The sequence below is a fragment of the Phaseolus vulgaris genome, chromosome 5, assembly GCF_051622355.1.
Source record: "Phaseolus vulgaris cultivar YP4 chromosome 5, ASM5162235v1, whole genome shotgun sequence".
Classification (NCBI taxonomy): Eukaryota; Viridiplantae; Streptophyta; class Magnoliopsida; order Fabales; family Fabaceae; genus Phaseolus; species Phaseolus vulgaris.
In genome coordinates, this window is record NC_143502.1 from 5905427 (window position 1) to 5925304 (window position 19878).

Below are 19878 nucleotides of genomic sequence, written 5' to 3' on the forward strand. Positions count from 1 at the left end.
TTTTTGTTCCACGACCCCCAATATCGAGGACGTGCTAAATCATACATGATATTTTTAGTCAGTGTGAGCAAATGATAGAGTGTGGGCAGGGTTTTTGGCAAGGCAGTTGTCCCACCTAAAATAATGAATTTCCCTTTCTTTGAAGCATCATGGTTTGATTTTCAGTATCACTTGCAACATCAAGTTTGAAACATTTTGTGATGTTGAAATATCCATATTTTGAAGATCTCATCGGTGTTCTATTTTCCTTTCTTTGCATCATCATGGTTTGAGTTCCAGTATCACTTGCAACATCAAGTTTGAAACATTTTGTGATGCTGAAATATCCATATTTTGAAGATCTCATCACTGTTCTATTTAACAGTCACAAATGATGGTAACCTCTGTTCTTTGGTTAATCAAAAGGGGATTGTAATCACCCCTTCAAATTGGATGACTTTGGCTCATTTGAAGTACCAATGTAAAAAATTGAGTTCTTCAAACATCCTTGATTGCCTTAAATATGATCGTGACTTGACATTGGTAGCCATGATGAAACCATACATGCACGGTCATAATATGAGGATTGTAGATGGTCTGTTGATGAATGACATACTACTTCATTACACCTTTGTGCACATCTTAAGTCCTCGGGGAAGTAATTTTTCTCAATTGTTCCATGAAGATATTTTCATGTTATGGACCATAAAAAACAATATAATGATTAACGTGCCCTATTATATCATGCGACACGTGATGAATGTCGGGACCACAACATGTCTCTTTCCTATGCCATTCTCACAACACAAATCATGGTTGCGTGTGAAGTTGACTTGTTAGTTGATTCAACTCTTGAGTTAGGATGGTTCCATTATTTCCAAAAAAAGTGAACAAGTTAAATATTTATCACGTAAATGGTGTTTGGAAGCATGGTAGGGATCAATATGATGATGACGAAGATGAGGAAGACCCAACCATACCGGATGACCATGTTTATGGAAGTACGCCTCAACCCTCAATCTCGGATCATTCTAATATAATATCACAAATTTGGGACAACATTCAAGAGTTGCAACATGAAAGAATTGATGGTATCTATGAAAGAGTTGCGACATTTTGACAGGATTCATGGAAAAATTGATGAGCTACTTTCATGACTTTCACGAATCTTTTAAATGATAAATATCTGACTATATAATTGTTATTATTTTTTATAACATTATTATAATATATATTTTTTCATATATATAATTATATTGTACTCTATTTAATATCTGTTACACACACTACTTATCAATCAATTTCGCTTTTTGAACATATTAAAACTTATTGCATTTTGTAATTTCTCACTTGTTTATCTTTACACAATTAAAATTTTATTTTTAATTGAATTAAATAATTTTTTTCATCTATATTTTGTGACAATTTGACATAATTCATATTTTTTTTTCAAAATAAGTACCACAAATAATGTTTTAATTACAAACAACAAAAAATAATATAAATAAATTAAATTTATTTTTCAATTATTTTTAAATATAAAAGTAAATTTGTAATCTTATTTTTTTATCAATTAAAAAAATATAATTTCATTCACACCCATTAAATTAATCACAAATTTTCATAAATTTTTTTATAATTTTTTATTCTATCTAAAAAACTTCAATTTCTTTATACTCTCCTCCACAAACCATCTCAAATCCACTATATAATCCAAACATGTAAACATGAACAATGTTCTATCCAAAAAAAAAATTTAAACAGCTATATTCGGGTGAAAAAACAGAAACATTAATTCGACAGAGAGCAAATGAATAAAGTTCCCAAAAAATACTATCGCACGTTGTGTAGTGTTAGTTATTTTTATGCATTATAGAGAAGAAAAGGTGAATAATCAATACAAGATAATAAGCATATTTTTTGTATAAGGTTATCCTTTTGGTGGTACTGTCAAGGAGTTAATTTAATTAAACAGTGACTAGAAATTACAAATGGAAATGTATATTACTTACAAAATACAAAATCTTTGCGTGTAATTCACTGTGGCATGCATACATATGTAACTTATTAGAACAGGAAAAAAAAAAGAGAGATTGTGAAAGAAAGAGTATTCACTCTTCAAACATTCAAAAGTTGCACTGTTGGGGCAAAAAAAAAGACAACATTGATCAGTTGTAGATGAAGTGACACCCATCGAAGCCTGCTCAGAAGAAAACAAAAAGTAGCATTACTGCAATACTTAAATGAGATTTTTTATCGATCTCAAAATTTCATAAAAAAAAATCGTGTTAAAATGATATGTTTTTAGTATATTTGAACTTAATTATGCCAGAAACATTCTATAAGCGTTCATTTTGATGATGAAAGTTAGGAAAACACAGTGTTTTATGATTTTGGTACTCACTAGGGTCAACAGCAACTAGCATGGCTGTTCCTCCAAACTCGCAATTGCCTCCAGCACCTTTAGTTCTTTGCCAATAACTATTGAAAGCATATGAAGCATGTGCATAGACAGTGTCGGGCTGATAGCAGGGCCCATTGGGCTGAATTGAGGTGCAATCTGCTCCTGACCAGCAAGCATAGTTCATGGCCTCTTGGATGATTGGGTCTGGGACTGAGGGCTTAGCCACACACCACAAGGTGGTCCTTGGGGCATAGTTGGGTGGTGGTGGCACACTTGGTGGAGGGAACACCACAGGTGGCTGAAACACACCTGGGCTAGGGATGGTGCCTTCACTGGGGGATGGCACAGTGCTTGGTGGGCTTGGGAGAGTGCCTTCTGTGGGGGAAGGGATTATGGTTGGTGGGCCTGGGCTAATGCCACCTGTGGGGGAAGGGATTATGAAAGGTGGGGTGGGCTCAAAGTAGGGTGGACTGGGCTCAAAGTAAGGTGGGCCCATTGAGGAGTCAGGTGGGCTCATTGAGGAGTCAGGTGGGCTTGGGATAATGATGGGAGGATTGAGCACGGGCTCAGGCGAGCCGGGCGTGATAGTGGGTGGGCCAGGAATAATTTCTGGGGTTGGTGTGGGGAAAGAATCTGGTGGGCCTGGTGTTATGATTAAGGGGTTTGGAGGTGGGTTTTGGGTTGGGAGAACCGGTGAGGTGTAAAAGTCAGGTGGTGATGGTATTGTGGGTTGAAAGCCTGTGGGGGTAGGCATGGTGGTGGAAGGAGTACCTGGTGGTGGGAACACACAAAATGGAGGGCTGTTTTCTGGGAGTGGGATTGGAGCCAGTGAGTCATAAGGGGGCAAAGAGAATGGGGAGCTAAGACTATAGGGTTCTACATTTGATGAGAAAATGGTTGGATTCTCATCTAAATGCTTAACTGTTTTCAACTTCTTTGGGTTTTTGTTGGTTGAATTTCTTTTATCTTTAGGGCCTCTCAATACCCTCATTATTGATCTATCTGCATCTGTAAAGGGAAGTAAAGTGGCTTTTGAGCCATTAACTTGTTGCCATTCAATATTTGCTTAATGTCAATGGTATTATAATGCAGTTCTGAATACATTCTAGCTCTTATTGCTTGATCATGAGTTGTGACTCATTACACTGTACATGGATTCTAACAAGCAAATGGCTTTACATAATCTCATCCACAATGTAAGATCATGGTAATTATATCTAGAAATTAATTTAAAATTTTGGAATAATTGGGATGATAAAGATGGTACATCATTGAAAAGAAAGATAGAAAAAACAAGTGGGATGAAAGCTATTGAGGTTAATGAGGCTTACCACATTGAGTGAGAGAAATGGCAGAGAAAGTGAGGTAGAGGAGAAGTATCATAACACACTTTCTCACTCTTCTTGTTTCCATGACCATGACCCCCACTTGCAATTTGGTTACTGCAATGCTTCAGGATGTAAAGAAAGAGGCTTCTGATTATGGCTCCACTGTTGCACTCCAATTGCAGTGCACTTAAAGACTCAAAGGTGGAACAATGTGAGGTTTTTATATAAATACAGGGCCTTGGACAGCACCAGGAATTGGGCAGAGTAAAGGAAGAGTGGAGAAGGGGGTTCTGTTTGGGATAAAGATTGATTCTTTGGGTGACACAACTTTGATGCACAGTCATTCTTGGTTGGAGATGTGAGCATGAAGGCATGCCAAAAGTGCAGAAAAGGTGTCACAAATGTGAGTATTTTATGGGAATTGGCTCACCGGCTCAACAATGTCCTTTTCAAGGAGTTTTTATAAGTGCATTTCATGGTGGTATATATGCTTACTTCATCATTGGAAAAGATGAAACTTTGGTTTTATAAACCCTTTTTCTTTTGCTTGCTTTCTACTCAAAGATCTCATGCAAACACTACCACTTCTCTTGCTGTGGCGTGAGGAAGAGATTCGTCAGTCAATAACAATAAGCACGAAGGCATTAGCTACATCTCAATTGCCATTCAACCATAAAAGAACAGGCATATGTATTTATAAGGTTTAACCAAGGTTTGAGATAACATCATGGTCACAATTTCTTATATTTCAAACATTTATAGACAAGTATCATTAATGTATATTCTTTTTCATATTTGAAACCTGAATTCAAAACTTCAAAACCAATCACACTATTGATGTTGTGACAAATTGTAATCATGTACTACTGTTTTCAAAACTTTGGTTGTAACATATGTTTATAAAGTGCATCAAAATTTGTCAAACCAGAAATGGAAGTGATGGGTTCTTTTGGTGTGGTATTCCCTCTCTATATACTAGTTAAGATGCTTTTGGGAAAGTGTGCTTTAGGCTACCATGTACTGGGATTGCATTAGTGTCAATGTCTCAAGTTAAGAGCCTAAAATCTGAGGGTGATCTTTTTAAGGAAAGGGAAAGAGAAAAATTGTCTCTAGTAGGCAAAAAGAAAGATTGGTGATGTGACATATGAGTTGGACTAATATGATTTGATCACCTTTATAATGAGGTTTTTGAAAACTAAATGTAACATTAGATGAATCATGTTCTTGTAAGAGTAACTGGGGGGGAAAGAGTTTTGTTTAATCAATTAAAAGTGTTTTGTTTGGAATCTGAATCTCATCTGTGATTCTTCTTCATCCTTGATTTTGGTTTGTCAAACTTTCCTCTTCACCCAAAAAGAAATATAATCTTTACAGTGCCCAAGGGAATAGTTTTACAAATTTAACCTATATTTTAGGTTTAATTATATTTCTAAATTTGAGATAAATATGCATTTTATTCTCTCTCTAAATAAAAAATAACAAAAATTTAGTCTTTCAACATTAATAAAATACTACCTTAATAATTTAAAATTAATGTATTCGAATTTGAGAAACTTGTTTTTTTTTTTTTTTTTTTTTTTTTTTTTTTTTAATTTGAGAGAGCCAAATTGAATTTATTTCAAATTGTGATTACTGAAAACATAGGTATTACATTTTGAGAAATATTAATTGGCATCTTTCTTTGCTTCAGCCATCAAGTATGTTGATAGTGGTTAGATACATAACTTAGCATTTAGATGCCTGAGATTACCTTTGTTCTTCTTTCTATGTGATGTGAATGGGTGAGGGTTGGATACTTTGGTTCATTTATCTTGTTTACTCTCTTTTTTTTCTTTTATTTTTTTATTCTTCAATAAATTATTGATGCTTTTGATCATCAAATTGGAAGAATCAGAACATTTTGTTCTAGACTCAAGAGCCAACTTCTTCCTCTCATGTCAATTTCTGTTATTTTCTGAGAGCGAATTTAGATGCATAATGTTTTATTTTGTTATCAGATATTTTTTATACTCCATTTCTTCATCAATTTACAGTATAAAGGAGGAATTTACTATTAATTATACCTTTTCTTAATTTACTATAAAAATGGCATGAGTAACATATTGGCCTCCTAATTATATGTTAGTACTCCCAGATTAAACTCTTTAAGAACTATTTTCGTATGAAATTGGTTTACTTCAAACCCATATGAATATACAACATAATTTAGAAAAAATGACTAATTGAAGATATGGTAAGTGAGACAACCACTTCTATTTTATTACACATACTAAGTTAAACATATGTCCAAATAGAATATAAGAGGAAAAGTCTATCTATGTCATGGTTATCAAAATATTAACCTTTGTGTGACCTTCAACTTGTTCATATATGCTAATATTGAATTCATGAAATGATTTTCAATATTCAGTTTTGTGGAGGTTTTTATTTAATTTTTAAATCAATTTATGTAAATTTAAATTCTAAAAATACTTCTGTAGTGGAATGAGTTGTTGCTAATAGAAAATTAATAAAAAACTTTTAGAAATTTTTACCATTTGAAAAAAAAAAGTTAAAAAATGTAAGGCATTTGAAACTTAAAATACATTTTTCAAAGCTTTTTAAGAAAAATCTCGTAAGAGGATTGTAAATTATTTTATGAAAAAACTCTTTTGTGAACCATGCAAAAAAGGAAAGAATTGAAAAAATATTTCAAACCTAAGAACCATGTTTCCACTGCCAGACCTCTAAAGCTTTTGCATATAAATCTATTTCCTACAAGAACTTAGTTTGGAAGGAAAGAAATATGGTCTAGTAAAAAATATGATTATTTTAGATTCACTTTGGTATTCTTTTTTTCCTACAAGAATGAGACTGTTTGATGGAGGACCATCCGGAATGACACATATTGGACCTTTAACTAGGGTCATGACTAGAAAAATGGAAACTCTATTTTTATAGAGAATTAATTTTTAACTTTTCTTCCAATTTTCCTAGTCTTACAAAATTGTAAAGAATATTGTAGGATTTTATTTGGGTCTTACTTGGGCTTATTTTTGGGCCATGTATTGTGCCTATTAGAATAGGGCTGATTCTCCCTACACCCAATCAAATTGGGCCTTCACCCAATTGCATTTGTGAAAGTACCGAATTACCCTTAATGAAAATGAAATTAGGGTTTAGTGATTTCTGCACCCAGTCACACATCCAAGTTCGTTTCTGCCATTCTCGCACCCAACACCATCTCTCGCACGAGCATTCGCATCCTCGCATCTTAGTTGACATTTCTCCGACAGCGTAGTGTTGAGTGGAAGGACCCCTTAAACAAAGATGAAGCCAGGAGCGCAAAGGTCCTCCATTGCGCGAAGGTATGAGGGTATCAACGCACCCTACAAGCTTTTTCAAAATAAACATGACAATGGTACAATTGAATTTTAGAATGTTCGTCGAGTGTCAATCACAATGGATTGGGTGCAGGAAGAAATTGCCTTAGAATAGAAGGTAGAGAGTCTAGCTAGGGTGACAATTGGGCCTCTTTGAGCCCATTTGCAACTCTAGACCGTCTAGGGTTTTTGTAGTGCGTTCTAAGGAGGCATAAACACCTACATAGCAAGGGAAGTATGAAGGGCCAATTGGACATCTAACATTGAAAGTGTGACTGCCACATGGTTGCACCTCAATGGAGAGAAATCCTCTCCACTCACAAGCCACCACTTGTCACTCCATGAATGGAGAGGATTTGCTCCAATTATAGAGTGCTATTTGTAAAGTTATGAGTGAAGAATATTTTCAAATTTTTGGCACCATTTAGGCTATAAATAGAGGTGCTCAACTCATGTATTTTTCAACTTTGATTGACTAATGAATTGTTGCACAAATTTTGTCTCAATTTGTCTCTTAGCTCCCTCCTAATTAGCACTATATGAGTGTTTTAGCAAGGATCATCTTAGAAGTTTGCCTCACATCTTCTAAGCATATTTTCCCTATTTAATTTCTCCTTCATCCACGGTTCAACTTCAGCTATTGAAGTCACAAATCTGCTCCACTTTCTGCAACAAAGAATTAAACATAAAAGAAACAATGCAAATCAAGCTAGAATTACATCACTTTCCATGTGTTTGACGTATTTTGCAAACAAGTAGAGACATAACAAGGTTTTTTTGTGTGTCTCAAGCATCAAAAGTAATCATGGAACTGAGTTTGAAAATGGAAAAATTCAGAAGTTCTGTGAGGTAAATGATATATACCACAATTTCTCTTCACCAAGAACTCATCAACAAAATATGGTTTTGGAAAGGAAGAATAAAACTCTCCAAGTGATGGTCATACTCTATGAAAACTCCTTACGAAAGCACTTATGACTTAAAGGCTTTTAACATTGCATGTTATGTACAAAACATAATACTCACCAGACCCATGTTTGAAAACACTCCCATTGAAAAGAAAACCCAACATTGCATACTTTCATGCTTGTGGCTATTCTTGTTACATCCTTAATCCCAAGGACCAAATTGATAAATTTGACTCCAAGGTAGATAAAGGAACATTTCTTGGTTACTCCGATAGTCCAAGGCTTATAGAGTGTATAACTCTCATACCTTGATCATAGACGAAACCGTAAATGTAAAGTTTGTTGATTTCTCTTAAAATGATAGGAGACTATCAGATATTTACCTAAACTTTGTATATCTTTGCATTGACAAGACATACAAAAGAAAATCATCAGACGAAACAAAAGAGTCACACGTAGCTGAAGTTTCAAGTAAAGGTCCATCAGATTTGTCAAACCCTTCAAAAGGAGTGGATATATGTTTCATCTTATCCTCAAGATCAAATATCAAGAGAAAGGAAGAAAGCGTAAGAAACATATAATCTTTTAGAGATGAAGCTACTATAGCCTTGGCCTCTCAAGTAGAAATAAATAATATAGAGAAAGTTTTGGCCGACGAAGATTAAATTCCAGCCATGGGAAGAACTCAGACTTTGGTTCAGACTTTGGTGCCTCCTTTTATTTGAACAAAGTGTGGTTGGAACAAGATGGATCTTTAGAAACAAGTTTGAAGAAGACAATGATGTGATAAGAAATAAGGCTAGATTGACATTCCGGGACTACAATTAAAAAAAAAGGATATATATGTTGGAGATCCCACATCGACTAAAGATTAGAATCTTTCATTGTATATAAGTGGGTGCAAACCTCACCCCATTGAGCCGGTTTTATGGGGTTGAGTTAGGCTTAAAGTCCACTTCGTAATATGGTATCAGAGCCATTTTCGAGCCTATCCTAACGAGTATTTGTTGGGCCTATCGTGCCACCCGCTATCGGGCCGCTATCGGACCACCCAAAATATATAGTCCCACGCACGAGTTGACAGTCTCGGCGTGAGGGGGGTGTGTTGGAGATCCCACATCGACTAGAGATTAGAGCCTTTCATTGTATATAAGTGGGTGCAAACCTTAATCCTATGAGCCGGTTTTATGGGGTTGAGTTAAGCTTAAAGTCCACTTTGTAATATGTTGGAGATCCCACATCCACTAGAGATTAGAGCCTTTCATTGTATATAAGTGGGTGCAAACCTCAACCTCATGAGCCGGTTTTATGGGGTTGAGTTAGGCTTAAAGTCCACTTCGTAATATGGTATCAGAGCCATTTCGAGCCTATATCCTAGCGATTGTTTGTGTTGGGCCTATCGTGCCACCCGCTATCGGGCCGCTATCGGACCACCCATAATATATAGTCCCACGCACGAGTTGGTAGTCTCGGCGTGAGGGGGTGTGTTGGAGATCTCACATCGACTAGAGATTAGAGCCTTTCATTGTATATAAGTGGGTGCAAACCTCAACCCTATAAGCCGGTTTTATGGGGTTGAGTTAGGCTTAAAGTCCACTTTGTAATAGGCTTATAGTATTTTATTGAAACCTTTATAAAGTTCATATTATATTAAACATGCATTTTGCATATAAATATATATGGAAGAATGAGAAAACAAATAATTATCGAAAGCACATATGTGAGCATTAAGAAGACCCGTGACACACATACTAAAACAATTAAAGTCACTAATAAATATGAAGGGGAAGTCATTGGAAATTGTTGGAAGTTTATATAAAAAGTGGCACTTTCTAAATTAAGAATGCAATTGTAAAACACTAATTTCTTTTAAGAGCGCACACACTCAATCATAATTAACGGAACTAACTTTGCAATAATCTTTTATTTCTTTTTTTTTACTTAATGTTTTCTCTGTCTCTTTACTTTCTTAGGACTGAAAATCAAATTGTTCATATAAATATAAATGTTATAATTATGTGATTAAATATAGAGATATATATTTCCATAAGTAATTGTCTAAAATAATTAAAAAACAGAAAAATAAATTAAAATTGCTAGTCAATTATTAAATCCACTTTTAAACTAAAAGTGATGTGATTCATTAATAAAAGTATCCAATGTGTAATGAAAGCAGAGAGAGATGGGAGGAAGAAGAGAGAAAAGAAAATCCTTGTATTATTGCAATATTACTGAATATAGAAAGAATGATATATCTACTATATTTATAGAGTTTAAGGAAGTTTTATATGCACTCCGTTAACAGCCCCTGTAAACTTAGGTGGGAGGATTTATCAAACACCCTAAGTTTACACCTGAAGGAGTGAAAGGGAGAGCCAAAAATAGGCTTAGTTAAAATGTCTGCAACTTGAAATTGAGATGGTAAGTGAATGAGAGTGAGACTCTTAGCAAGTACGTGATCCCTGACAAAATGAAGGTCTAATTCAAAATGTTTAGACCTAGAATGCATGATGGGGTTTGCAGCTAGTTGAACATCACTCAAGTTGTCACAGTATAGACGTGGTGTAGTGGAACTGATCCGCAACTCATTCAGAAGGGATTGAATCCAGATCATATCAGTTAAGGCAGTAGCAACACTCCTATATTCCGCCTTTGTGCTGCTGCGTGAAACAACTTTCTGCTTCTTTGAAACCCACGAAATTGGATTGAGGCCAAGGAAGATACAGTAACTGGTTGTGGATTTGCGGTCATCTAAGTTAGTAGCCCAGTTAGAGTCGCTAAAGCCCATGATGGAGTACGACAGAGAAGAACAAAGATGAAGACCATGAGACGAGGTGCCAGCTAGGTAGCGAAGAATTCGTTTCACAGCTTTCCAGTGAGACTGCTGAGGTTGGTGCATATATTGGCAAAAACGGTTGACAACAAAGGACAATTCTGGTCTAGTGATGGTAACGTATTGTAAGGCACCCACGATAGAGCGAAAAAACGTAGGATCCTCAACCGATGTGGAGCCATCAACAGTAAGGCGAAGGGAAGAAACCATGGGTGTGGGTTGAGGTTTAACATGGAGCATATCGATGCGGTGTAATAGATGACGAATGTATTTTGACTGAGAGAGATGCAGGGAAGTATTGGCATGCCAGGTGACTTCAACTCCTAAAAAGTAGTGCAAACGACCGAGATCCTTTAGGGCAAAGTGAAAGCTGAGTTGTGTGATAAACTGTTGCACCAAGGTATGCGAACTACTAGTTACCAAGATGTCATCAACATAGATGAGAATAAACAATGTTGCAGTAGTAGTGAAACGGGTGAATAGGGAAGTATCACTCTTGGAAGGTAGGAAACCCATATTGAGAAGAGTGAGAGACAGTTTCTAGAACCAAGAGTGTGGTGCTTGTTTAAGACCATAGATGGCTTTGTGTAAACAACAGACTTGAGATGAATTGTTGAAAGAAAATCCCGGAGGTTGTTGCATGTAAACCGGTGAATTAAGCTCACCATGCAGGAAGACATTGTTGATGTCAAGCTGGTGAATGGGCCAACATGAAGAGAGAGCAATGGTAAGCACAATACGAATGGTGGTTTGCTTGATAACCGGACTGAAGGTGTCAGAAAAGTCAAGGCCTTCACGTTGGTGGAATCCTTTGGCGACAAGACGGGCTTTGTACCGTTCAAGAGAACCATCAGCGTTGAACTTTCTCTTGAAAACCCACTTGCATCCAACCAGATTAGCGTTGGGAGGCAGCGAAGTCAATGTCCACATGTTGTTGTGAAGGAGAGCATCATACTCAGTTTGCATGGCACGAAACCAAAGTGGATTAGCCATGGCTTGTTTATAATTAGAAGGTTCAGAAATATCATGAGAAATGGAGGTATGAAATAATTTAGCTTTGGAAATACCTGCTTTGGCATGAGTGAGCATGAGATGAGTGTTAGTAGTTGGTGCAAGAGGAGGCTCGGTAGGGAAGACAGGAGATGGAATCGAAGGTAGAGGGGACTCCGTGAGACGTGGGGAAGTGGGGATGGAGGTATGAGGAGCGGGAGTAGTGGCATGAGGAATGGAAACAACAGTGAGAGGTGCAGTAGAAGAAACAAAAAAATCATAAATATCAGAAGTGGAATGATGAAGAAAAAGGTTAGCTGAGAGAGAATAAGGAAACAAAGACTCATTAAATAAAACATTGCATGAAACATGAAGTTTACCACTAGTAGTGAGGCAAAGGTAACCTCTCCTGTGAGGATCGTAGCCAAGAAACAGACATAAGGAGGAATGAAAATCAAATTTGTGTTGGTTATAAGGGCGCATCAGAGGATAACAGGCACACCCAAAAGCTTTAAGAAACTTATAGTTAGGTTTAATAGCAAAAAGCGTTTCATAGGGACTAAGATCATTTAAAACAAGAGTAGGTAAAATGTTGATAATGTGAACAACAGAGGTAAACGCTTCAGCCTAATAAGTGAGAGGAAGAGAAGCACTAGCAAGAAGAGCAAGACCAGTTTCAACAATGAGACGATGTTTTCTTTCTACAAAACCATTTTGTTGGTGTGTGTGTGGGCAAGTGAGACGGTGATCAATACCAAAACAACGCAATGTCTTTGTTAAAGCAAGAAATTCTTTTGCATTATCACTTTGAAGAGCTTTGATAGAAAACCCAGTTTGTTTTTCAGCAAACAATTTAAACTATAAAAAGACAACAGTAACTTTAGATTTAGAGTGAAGAAGATAGAACCAAGTAAACTGAGAGAAGGCATCAAGAAAAGCAATGTAATATAACGAACCATTTGTGGAGGGAGTATGTGAGGGACCCCATATATCAACAAAAACAAGTTGTAACGGTGCATTGTAAGAAGTTAAAGAGCGAGAAAAAGGTAATTGGTGGGCTTTAGATTTAGTGCAGGCATCACAGAAAGCAACATTTTTATTATAGATAATATTCTGTAAATGCATAATATGATGAACAACACGAGATGAAGCATGTCCAAGACGTTGGTGCCAAATATCATAATTGTTCAGCAAAGAACTAGTAGAAGCAGTATGAACAGCAGGGTGCATATGAACAGAGGGTGGCATAGATTGTTGTAAATGTGGAAAAACATAAAGACCATCATGAATTTTTCCTTGGAGAAGAGTCTCTCTTGTAACCTGATTTTTGACAAAATAGTGATCAACAAAGAATTCAAAAAACACCCCATTATCACGGGCAAACTGTGAGACACTGATAAGATTTTTATTAACAGAAGGCACATGAAGAAGATTATGTAGTTTGAAAGAGTGAAAGGAGTTGGAGGAAGAAAGAAAGGCAGATCCAAAGTCACGAATGGGCATACCTGAACCATTACCGAGTTGAACAAATTCATTACTAGTGTACGTGTTGGTGGAGGAGAAAACACAAGGGTCATGGGTTATGTGATGGGTGACACCAGTGTCGGGATACCACAAGGGATCTTGAACAGTTGAAGGAGTGCCCAAGATGGAAGGTTCAGAATGATCAGGATTTGAAGACGACGAAAAGAAGGTTGCATTAGCAGAAATCTGTGAAGGCCCCTTGATATCAGAACGAGTCCAGCAAGTGAGAGTCGTGTGACCATATTTGAAGCAGAGCTGACATTGGACTCGGGCAGGAGCGGTGGAAGAAGATTGATCAGTCCAGGGAGGGTGTGGGCCACGAGGAGATTGATACCTTTTGGTGTTGGTATGGGACCTGAAGAACCCGCGACCATCACGCACGTTATGGCCACGAAAAGCAGAAGTGGAGGAAGGTGAAGGGGTCCAGTTGTTGTAAGCAACATTAGCTTGGGCAAGAGAGTTCTCAAGAGACTGGTGTTTCTCGAACCGTTCTTCTTGAGCAAAAAACAGAAACTCAATATCCTCAATGGTGTAGGGATCAAGCCGTGAGGTAATGGACGTGATAAAAGCATCATACTCTTCAGGAAGACCATCCAAGACAACATCGATGTGGTCTTCAGCCGTGATAGCAGAACCAGTGGCAGCAAGAGAGTCCACCACTTTCTTGACATCAATAAGGTAGGCAAAGATGGAGCGGTCACGTTTAGGGGTTTTGAGCAGGAGCTTGAGTTTTCGAATTTTGGCACGAGTGTGGGAAGCGTAGTAGACGTTTAACTTGTCCCATATGAGATAAGCAGATCGTAATCCAACCATTTGTGTAAGAATTGAAGGGGACATAGAAGCAAGAAGCCAAGCAACAAGCAAATTATCTCGTTGCTTGTGAAGAAGAAAGGCAGGGTTGACGGTGGTGCCAAACAGAAACCGAGAAGGGGTGAGGGGAGATTCCAAGAACGAAAGAAGGTTGAGTCCCTCTACCTGAGCAAGAATTTGTTGGCTCCAAACCAGAAAATTATCATCCGTTAATTTGAGAGAAAGGGCATTGGAAAAAGTGTGAAACTGAACGGGAGATGGGAGGGAAGACACGATTGGAGCAGAGGTGGAAGAGGATGAAGAAGACATGGCTGGAAAAAAAAGGCTTTGTATACCATGTAATGAAAGCAGAAAGAGATGGGTGCAAGAAGAGAGAAAAGAAAACCCTTGTATTATTGCAATATTACTGAATACAGAAAGAAGGATATATCTACTATATTTATAAAGTTTAAGGAAGCTTTATATGCACTCCGTTAACAAAAAGAAAACCCAACATTGCATACTTTCATGCTTGTGGCTATTCTTGTTACATCCTTAATACCAAGGACCAAATTGATAAATTTGACTCCAAGGTAGATAAATGAACATTTCTTGGTTACTCCAATAGTTCAAGGCTTATAGAGTGTATAACTCTCATACCTTGATCATAGAAGAAACCGTAAATGTAAAGTTTGACAATTTCTCTTAAACTGATAGGAGACTATTAGATATTTACCTAAACTTTGTATATCTTTGCATTGACAAGACATACAAAAGAAAATCATCAGACGAAACTAAAGAGTCACACGTAGCTGAAGTTTCAAGTAAAGGTCCACAGATTTGTCAAACCCTTCAAAAGGAGTGGATATATGTTTCATCTCATCCTCAAGATGAAATCTCAAGAGAAAGGAAGAAAGCGTAAGAAACATATAATCTTTTAGAGATGAAGCTACTATAGCCTTGGTCTCTCAAGTAGAAATAAATAATATAGAGAAAGTTTTGGCAGACGAAGATTGAATTCCAGCCATAGGAGAACTCAGACTTTGGTGCCTCATTTTATTTAAACAAAGTGTGGTTGGAACAAGATGGATCTTTAGAAACAAGTTAGAAGAAGACAATGATGTGATAAGAAATAATTAGATTGACATTCCAGGACAATTAACAAAAGAAGAAGAAGGATATATATATTTTATTGAAACCTTTATAAAGTTCATATTATATTAAACATGCATTTTGCATATAAATATATATGGAAGAATGAGAAAACAAATAATTATCGAAAGCACATATGTGAGCATTAAGAAGACCCGTGACACACATACTAAAACAATTAAAGTCACTAATAAATATGAAGGGGAAGTCATTGGAAATTGTTGGAAGTTTATATAAAAAGTGACACTTTCTAAATTAAGAATGCAATTGTAAAACACTAATTTCTTTAAGAGCACGCACACACTGATAATTAACGGAACTGACTTTGCAATAATCTTTTATTTCTTTTTTTTTACTTAATGTTTTCTCTGTCTCTTTAGTTTCTTAGGTCAACTTTTATTAACTGAAAATCAAATTGTCCATATAAATATAAATGTTATAATTATGTGATTAAATATAGAGATATATATACTTTCATAAGTAATTGTCTAAAAAAATTAAAAAACAGAAAAATAAATTAAAATTGCTAGTCAATTATTTAAAATCCACTTTTAAACTAAAAATGACGTGATTCATTAATAAAAGTCTCCAATGTTATTATTATTATTATTTGGGTTGTCATACATGAATAGAAATGCAGGAGTTGAGAGACAGCATGGTATTCTCCTAGATAGATGCCTCCCTAAGATATTCCAATTGTAGGGACAAAAATTGAAGTCAAGTACTTTTATAAAGATCTCTAATAACATAAGCATAATGAGAAGAACATTGGAAGGGACCAAGTTTTTGACCCTCAAAGGCTGTGAAATGGAACAACATATATGGTCCTTTTGCATTAAATAGTTTCCTACACCAAAGAAGATGACAAAGAATAAGCACAAGGGAAATTCCATGGTCAAATCATGGATTAAGCCTGTGATCAATTTTGCAGCAAAGTGGCTCAACAACAGGGACATCAACCATTTTTACATGCATCTCATATTTGAATGAGGGGTGCTTATTACAACTTCTTCTCCTCAGTGCTTCAACTCTGACCAACCACTGCATCTACGCAATCATTGTTATTCCTTTTATTCCACTCCAATATTATTTGTTTATAATTTTTTTAGTTAGTACAAATTTATTATATTCAAGATTTTTTCAAATCTTAAATAAATTTAATATTTTATTAAAAAGTTAGATTTTAAATCTAATTTAATCTTATATAATCTATTTATAAAAAAAAATTTGCATGAAAAATTCATAAGACTCATCTATATATTATAAAAAGATGTATTTATTTGTGTTTTTCTAAACAATTTTAAGTAAAATACATAAATTTCTGTTTTTTTTTCTGTAATACATTCTTTTAAAATAAAATTTTCTTTAATTTTTTTCATAAATCTTATTATCTTATTTTTTTTAAAAGTACTATTTTAATTACTAACAAACTTACGTATATAATTGTAACGATATCTTTAAGTGAAGCAATTATTATTTATAGTACTATGAGGTCTAATTTAATTAAAAGTGTACAACCTCGGACAAACTAGATAGTCTCTGGTGCCCTCACCCAGAAATGATTAGTTTATTGATTGCAGAAAAATATTAAAATATTTCTAATCACAATTTTATATCACCTGATTATATTTAATACCATTTAAAAATAATAGTTTTTTTTTTACTTAAATGAATTTTAAAACTTTTGATGTTGTTGTAAGTTATGCTATTTTAAATAATGTAGTTATGAAAAAAAAATTACATTTATATTACTAAGCCACAAATGTCATTTTCACTGTGTAGTTTACTAGATTCTTAAAAAAATCGTATTATACTTTGAATACTTAATAGATATTGTATGTTTTTTTGTTCTTGGTGGTCAATGATTGAAGGATACGAAAAGCATTCAATACTTTATATTTCTAATATAAAAGCTCCGTAAAGCTTATAAACAACACTTCTCTATTTGTAACTGCACTTGTTGTGGTGCATATTCGGTGTGCCACATTGTTAAATAGAATATGAAAACAAACACATTTAAAGAGAAAAGAGATAGGTATATGAATTTTAGCTGAGGAATTGAAAGTAATTAATGAAAAACCAAAACCTTTTAAGCCCATTTGGCCAATAGTGACATGCAACCTGAGCCTAAAAGAAGGGATATATTTGCCCCTAGTTGGAGCTTCAAATTTTTCTGCAATCTTGGGTTCATAAAATCTGCTGCTAAAAGATCAACCAGTGCCATGTAAATCAAAATCCCAGCAGAAGCAGAATTGAACACCCCTTCAACAGTTAAAGCAGTAGGGCTATTCTCTTTATAAGCACTTGACACCCCCATTCCAATTGCTATACCAATTGGGGTTGTTAGGGAGAAAAAAGTTGCCATAATTGCTGTAGACTTGGATTCAAACTCTGCCTGTCACAATTAATTTAGCTTTATTTAACATTCATTAGAAGGGTGTGTATAATAACATATAGATCAGGTATTTTTTTTCTCTTCTTTATGAACCTAGGAACCAACTTTAAAGCTTTTGTGAATAGTTTAATGTTATAATCAGTTAAAAGCATGTCTTTAGTTTACCTGTGACTGTTTGGTCTTTGTCTTTTTCTTCTAAGTAAAAAGGTTAGATGAAAATATGAGGATGTTGTCATCATGGCAACATTTTACAACCCCTTCTGCTTCCAAACTCAAAAGAAACCACTTTTCTCTTCTGCTTCAAATTTGTTCATATTAGTTAATCCATTCAGCTTAGTCTTTTAGGTGTTTCTTTTCCTAAACCCTATGAATGATTTGATAACACAAGGAAGAGATTGGAAATTTTGTTCATTGAAGATGAAAAGAGGGTCTTAATGATTTTATAAGGAGCATGTAAGATTTATGAAACTATATGAAGCCAATTGCAATACCTGAGATATGCAGCCACCAAGACCCATCCCCTCAAAAAATTGATGGAAAGAAAGGGCCACCAGAAGAGGCTTTATGGTATCAATGCTCCCTGCAGTTCCCAATGATATTCCAATTATCACTGAGTGGACCACAATTCCTATCTCCAACACCTGGAACACAATTCAATAATTTAAACTCAACAATACTTCTACCACAAAACACTCCAAATCCAACATATATATATAAAAAAAACAGGTTGCGTATCAACAACTTAGAACATGTTTTGGTGCTCTTATTTGTTTTTTTTTCAGTTCAATCCTATTGTGAATTGAGTTTGTTTCCAAGCTTGTAGTTTGAAATGAAAGAAAAGAGAGTTACCTTTGCAAAACTCATCAGTTTATAAAATGAAAACTAAATCAAGTTAAAGTTTACTTTCAAACATGTACTAATTGATCTTACTTGTGATATGATGCGCTGCCTAATTAGTTCAGATGTTTCTGCATCCTCAGAGGACACAGCTGATCCATGAGCATGGCCATGTGTGGCATGAGTGTGAACATGTATGTGACCAGCATGTTCATCTCCGATTTCCTCATCAGCAGGAACCTGCTTTGAGGGATTAAAATGTTGTCTGTGGTAGAACCCTGTGGCAAATGAGTCCACCATTAAGGTACCTATTGAGGACATCATGGCAACAAATCCAGTGAAGGGGAACTTGCCCCATGGATTATCCTTAAGGCAAGGTGAAGTCAAGCTTTCATAAGCATCAGGAAGTATGTGGACAAACCCTGTTGCAAGAATCACCCCTGCAGCAAAGGCCTTAACCATGAAGAATATGTCATTCTTGGGATTAAGAGTAGGGATTCTTCTGCTCAGCAATGGGAGACTCACCCCAAGGGCCCCAGCAACAAGCACAGAAGCAATCGAGCCAAGTTTGTAGTGGAGCATTTCACTTGAGTCACTCCTTTTGGCCTCATCCGTGTCACATGTGCAATCTCCTAAGGCCAGGGTTGGCAAGAGAAGCACAAATGGGACAAAGAACAAGTTTGAGATGGTGTTTGAAGAAGCTTCAAAGTTTATCATTTGAAGGAAATTGGGATTGTAACAAGTGAAGGAAGAGAGAAGGTAGTGTAAGAAGTAGTGGTGCTAGGTGTATGAGTCTTTGAGATGTTTTAATGATTGTTATTTAAAAGAAGGAAAAGTGAAGTTTGTACATTAATATGATGAGATCTAAGATTGAACATATATATAAAAGACAAAAGGGGAGAAAATAAAAGCCACTCTGAGAGGCTCAAAACGTGAGCATCTTAAACAACCAATGACACCATATTCAACCATAAATCTGGTGAACACTCTTTTTTTCTTCTTCCATAGACCACACAAGGATTTTCTATGTTAAGTAATTAAGTCAAATTATAAAAAAAAGACTCATTTTGACTGCATAAACACATTTTTTTTCTATTTTATAAAATTAACGACTTTGGTCCTCCTATTTCAAATTGAGACATTTGATGCTCCCTTATTTAAAAAAAAATCAAAATTTTATCTTATCCTCAATTTTACATGTTTTATTGAAAGGAAAAAATTATAATATTTTTCTCTAACAGGCAACAAAAATACTTTCACTTATAAATAAGAGAAACAACATAAAAAAAACTTTTTTTTTTCTTAATAGTTTTTTTGAGTTGATCAAAATCCTTCCAATCTCCTAAGATTTACATTAGTAAGAGATTACATTTTAAA

At 35.4% G+C, this 19878-nt stretch overlaps 2 protein-coding genes across 2 annotated transcripts; both read right to left on the reverse strand.

Annotated features, from left to right (window-relative positions):
* Positions 1-1870: 1870 nt before the first annotated feature.
* LOC137834978 (Carbohydrate-binding X8 domain superfamily protein) lies at positions 1871-4379 on the reverse strand. Its single transcript, XM_068643259.2, has 3 exons — positions 3715-4379; positions 2384-3391; positions 1871-2179 (listed from the first exon to the last, which is right to left on the reverse strand). Exons 1-3 carry the CDS (start codon positions 3800-3802, stop codon positions 2148-2150), a joined length of 1128 nt encoding a protein of 375 aa, XP_068499360.1. The 5' UTR covers positions 3803-4379; the 3' UTR covers positions 1871-2147.
* Positions 4380-17134: 12755 nt separating this feature from the next.
* ZIP1 (zinc transporter 1 precursor) lies at positions 17135-19367 on the reverse strand. Its single transcript, XM_068643260.2, has 3 exons — positions 18595-19367; positions 18156-18305; positions 17135-17664 (listed from the first exon to the last, which is right to left on the reverse strand). Exons 1-3 carry the CDS (start codon positions 19216-19218, stop codon positions 17359-17361), a joined length of 1080 nt encoding a protein of 359 aa, XP_068499361.1. The 5' UTR covers positions 19219-19367; the 3' UTR covers positions 17135-17358.
* Positions 19368-19878: the final 511 nt, after the last annotated feature.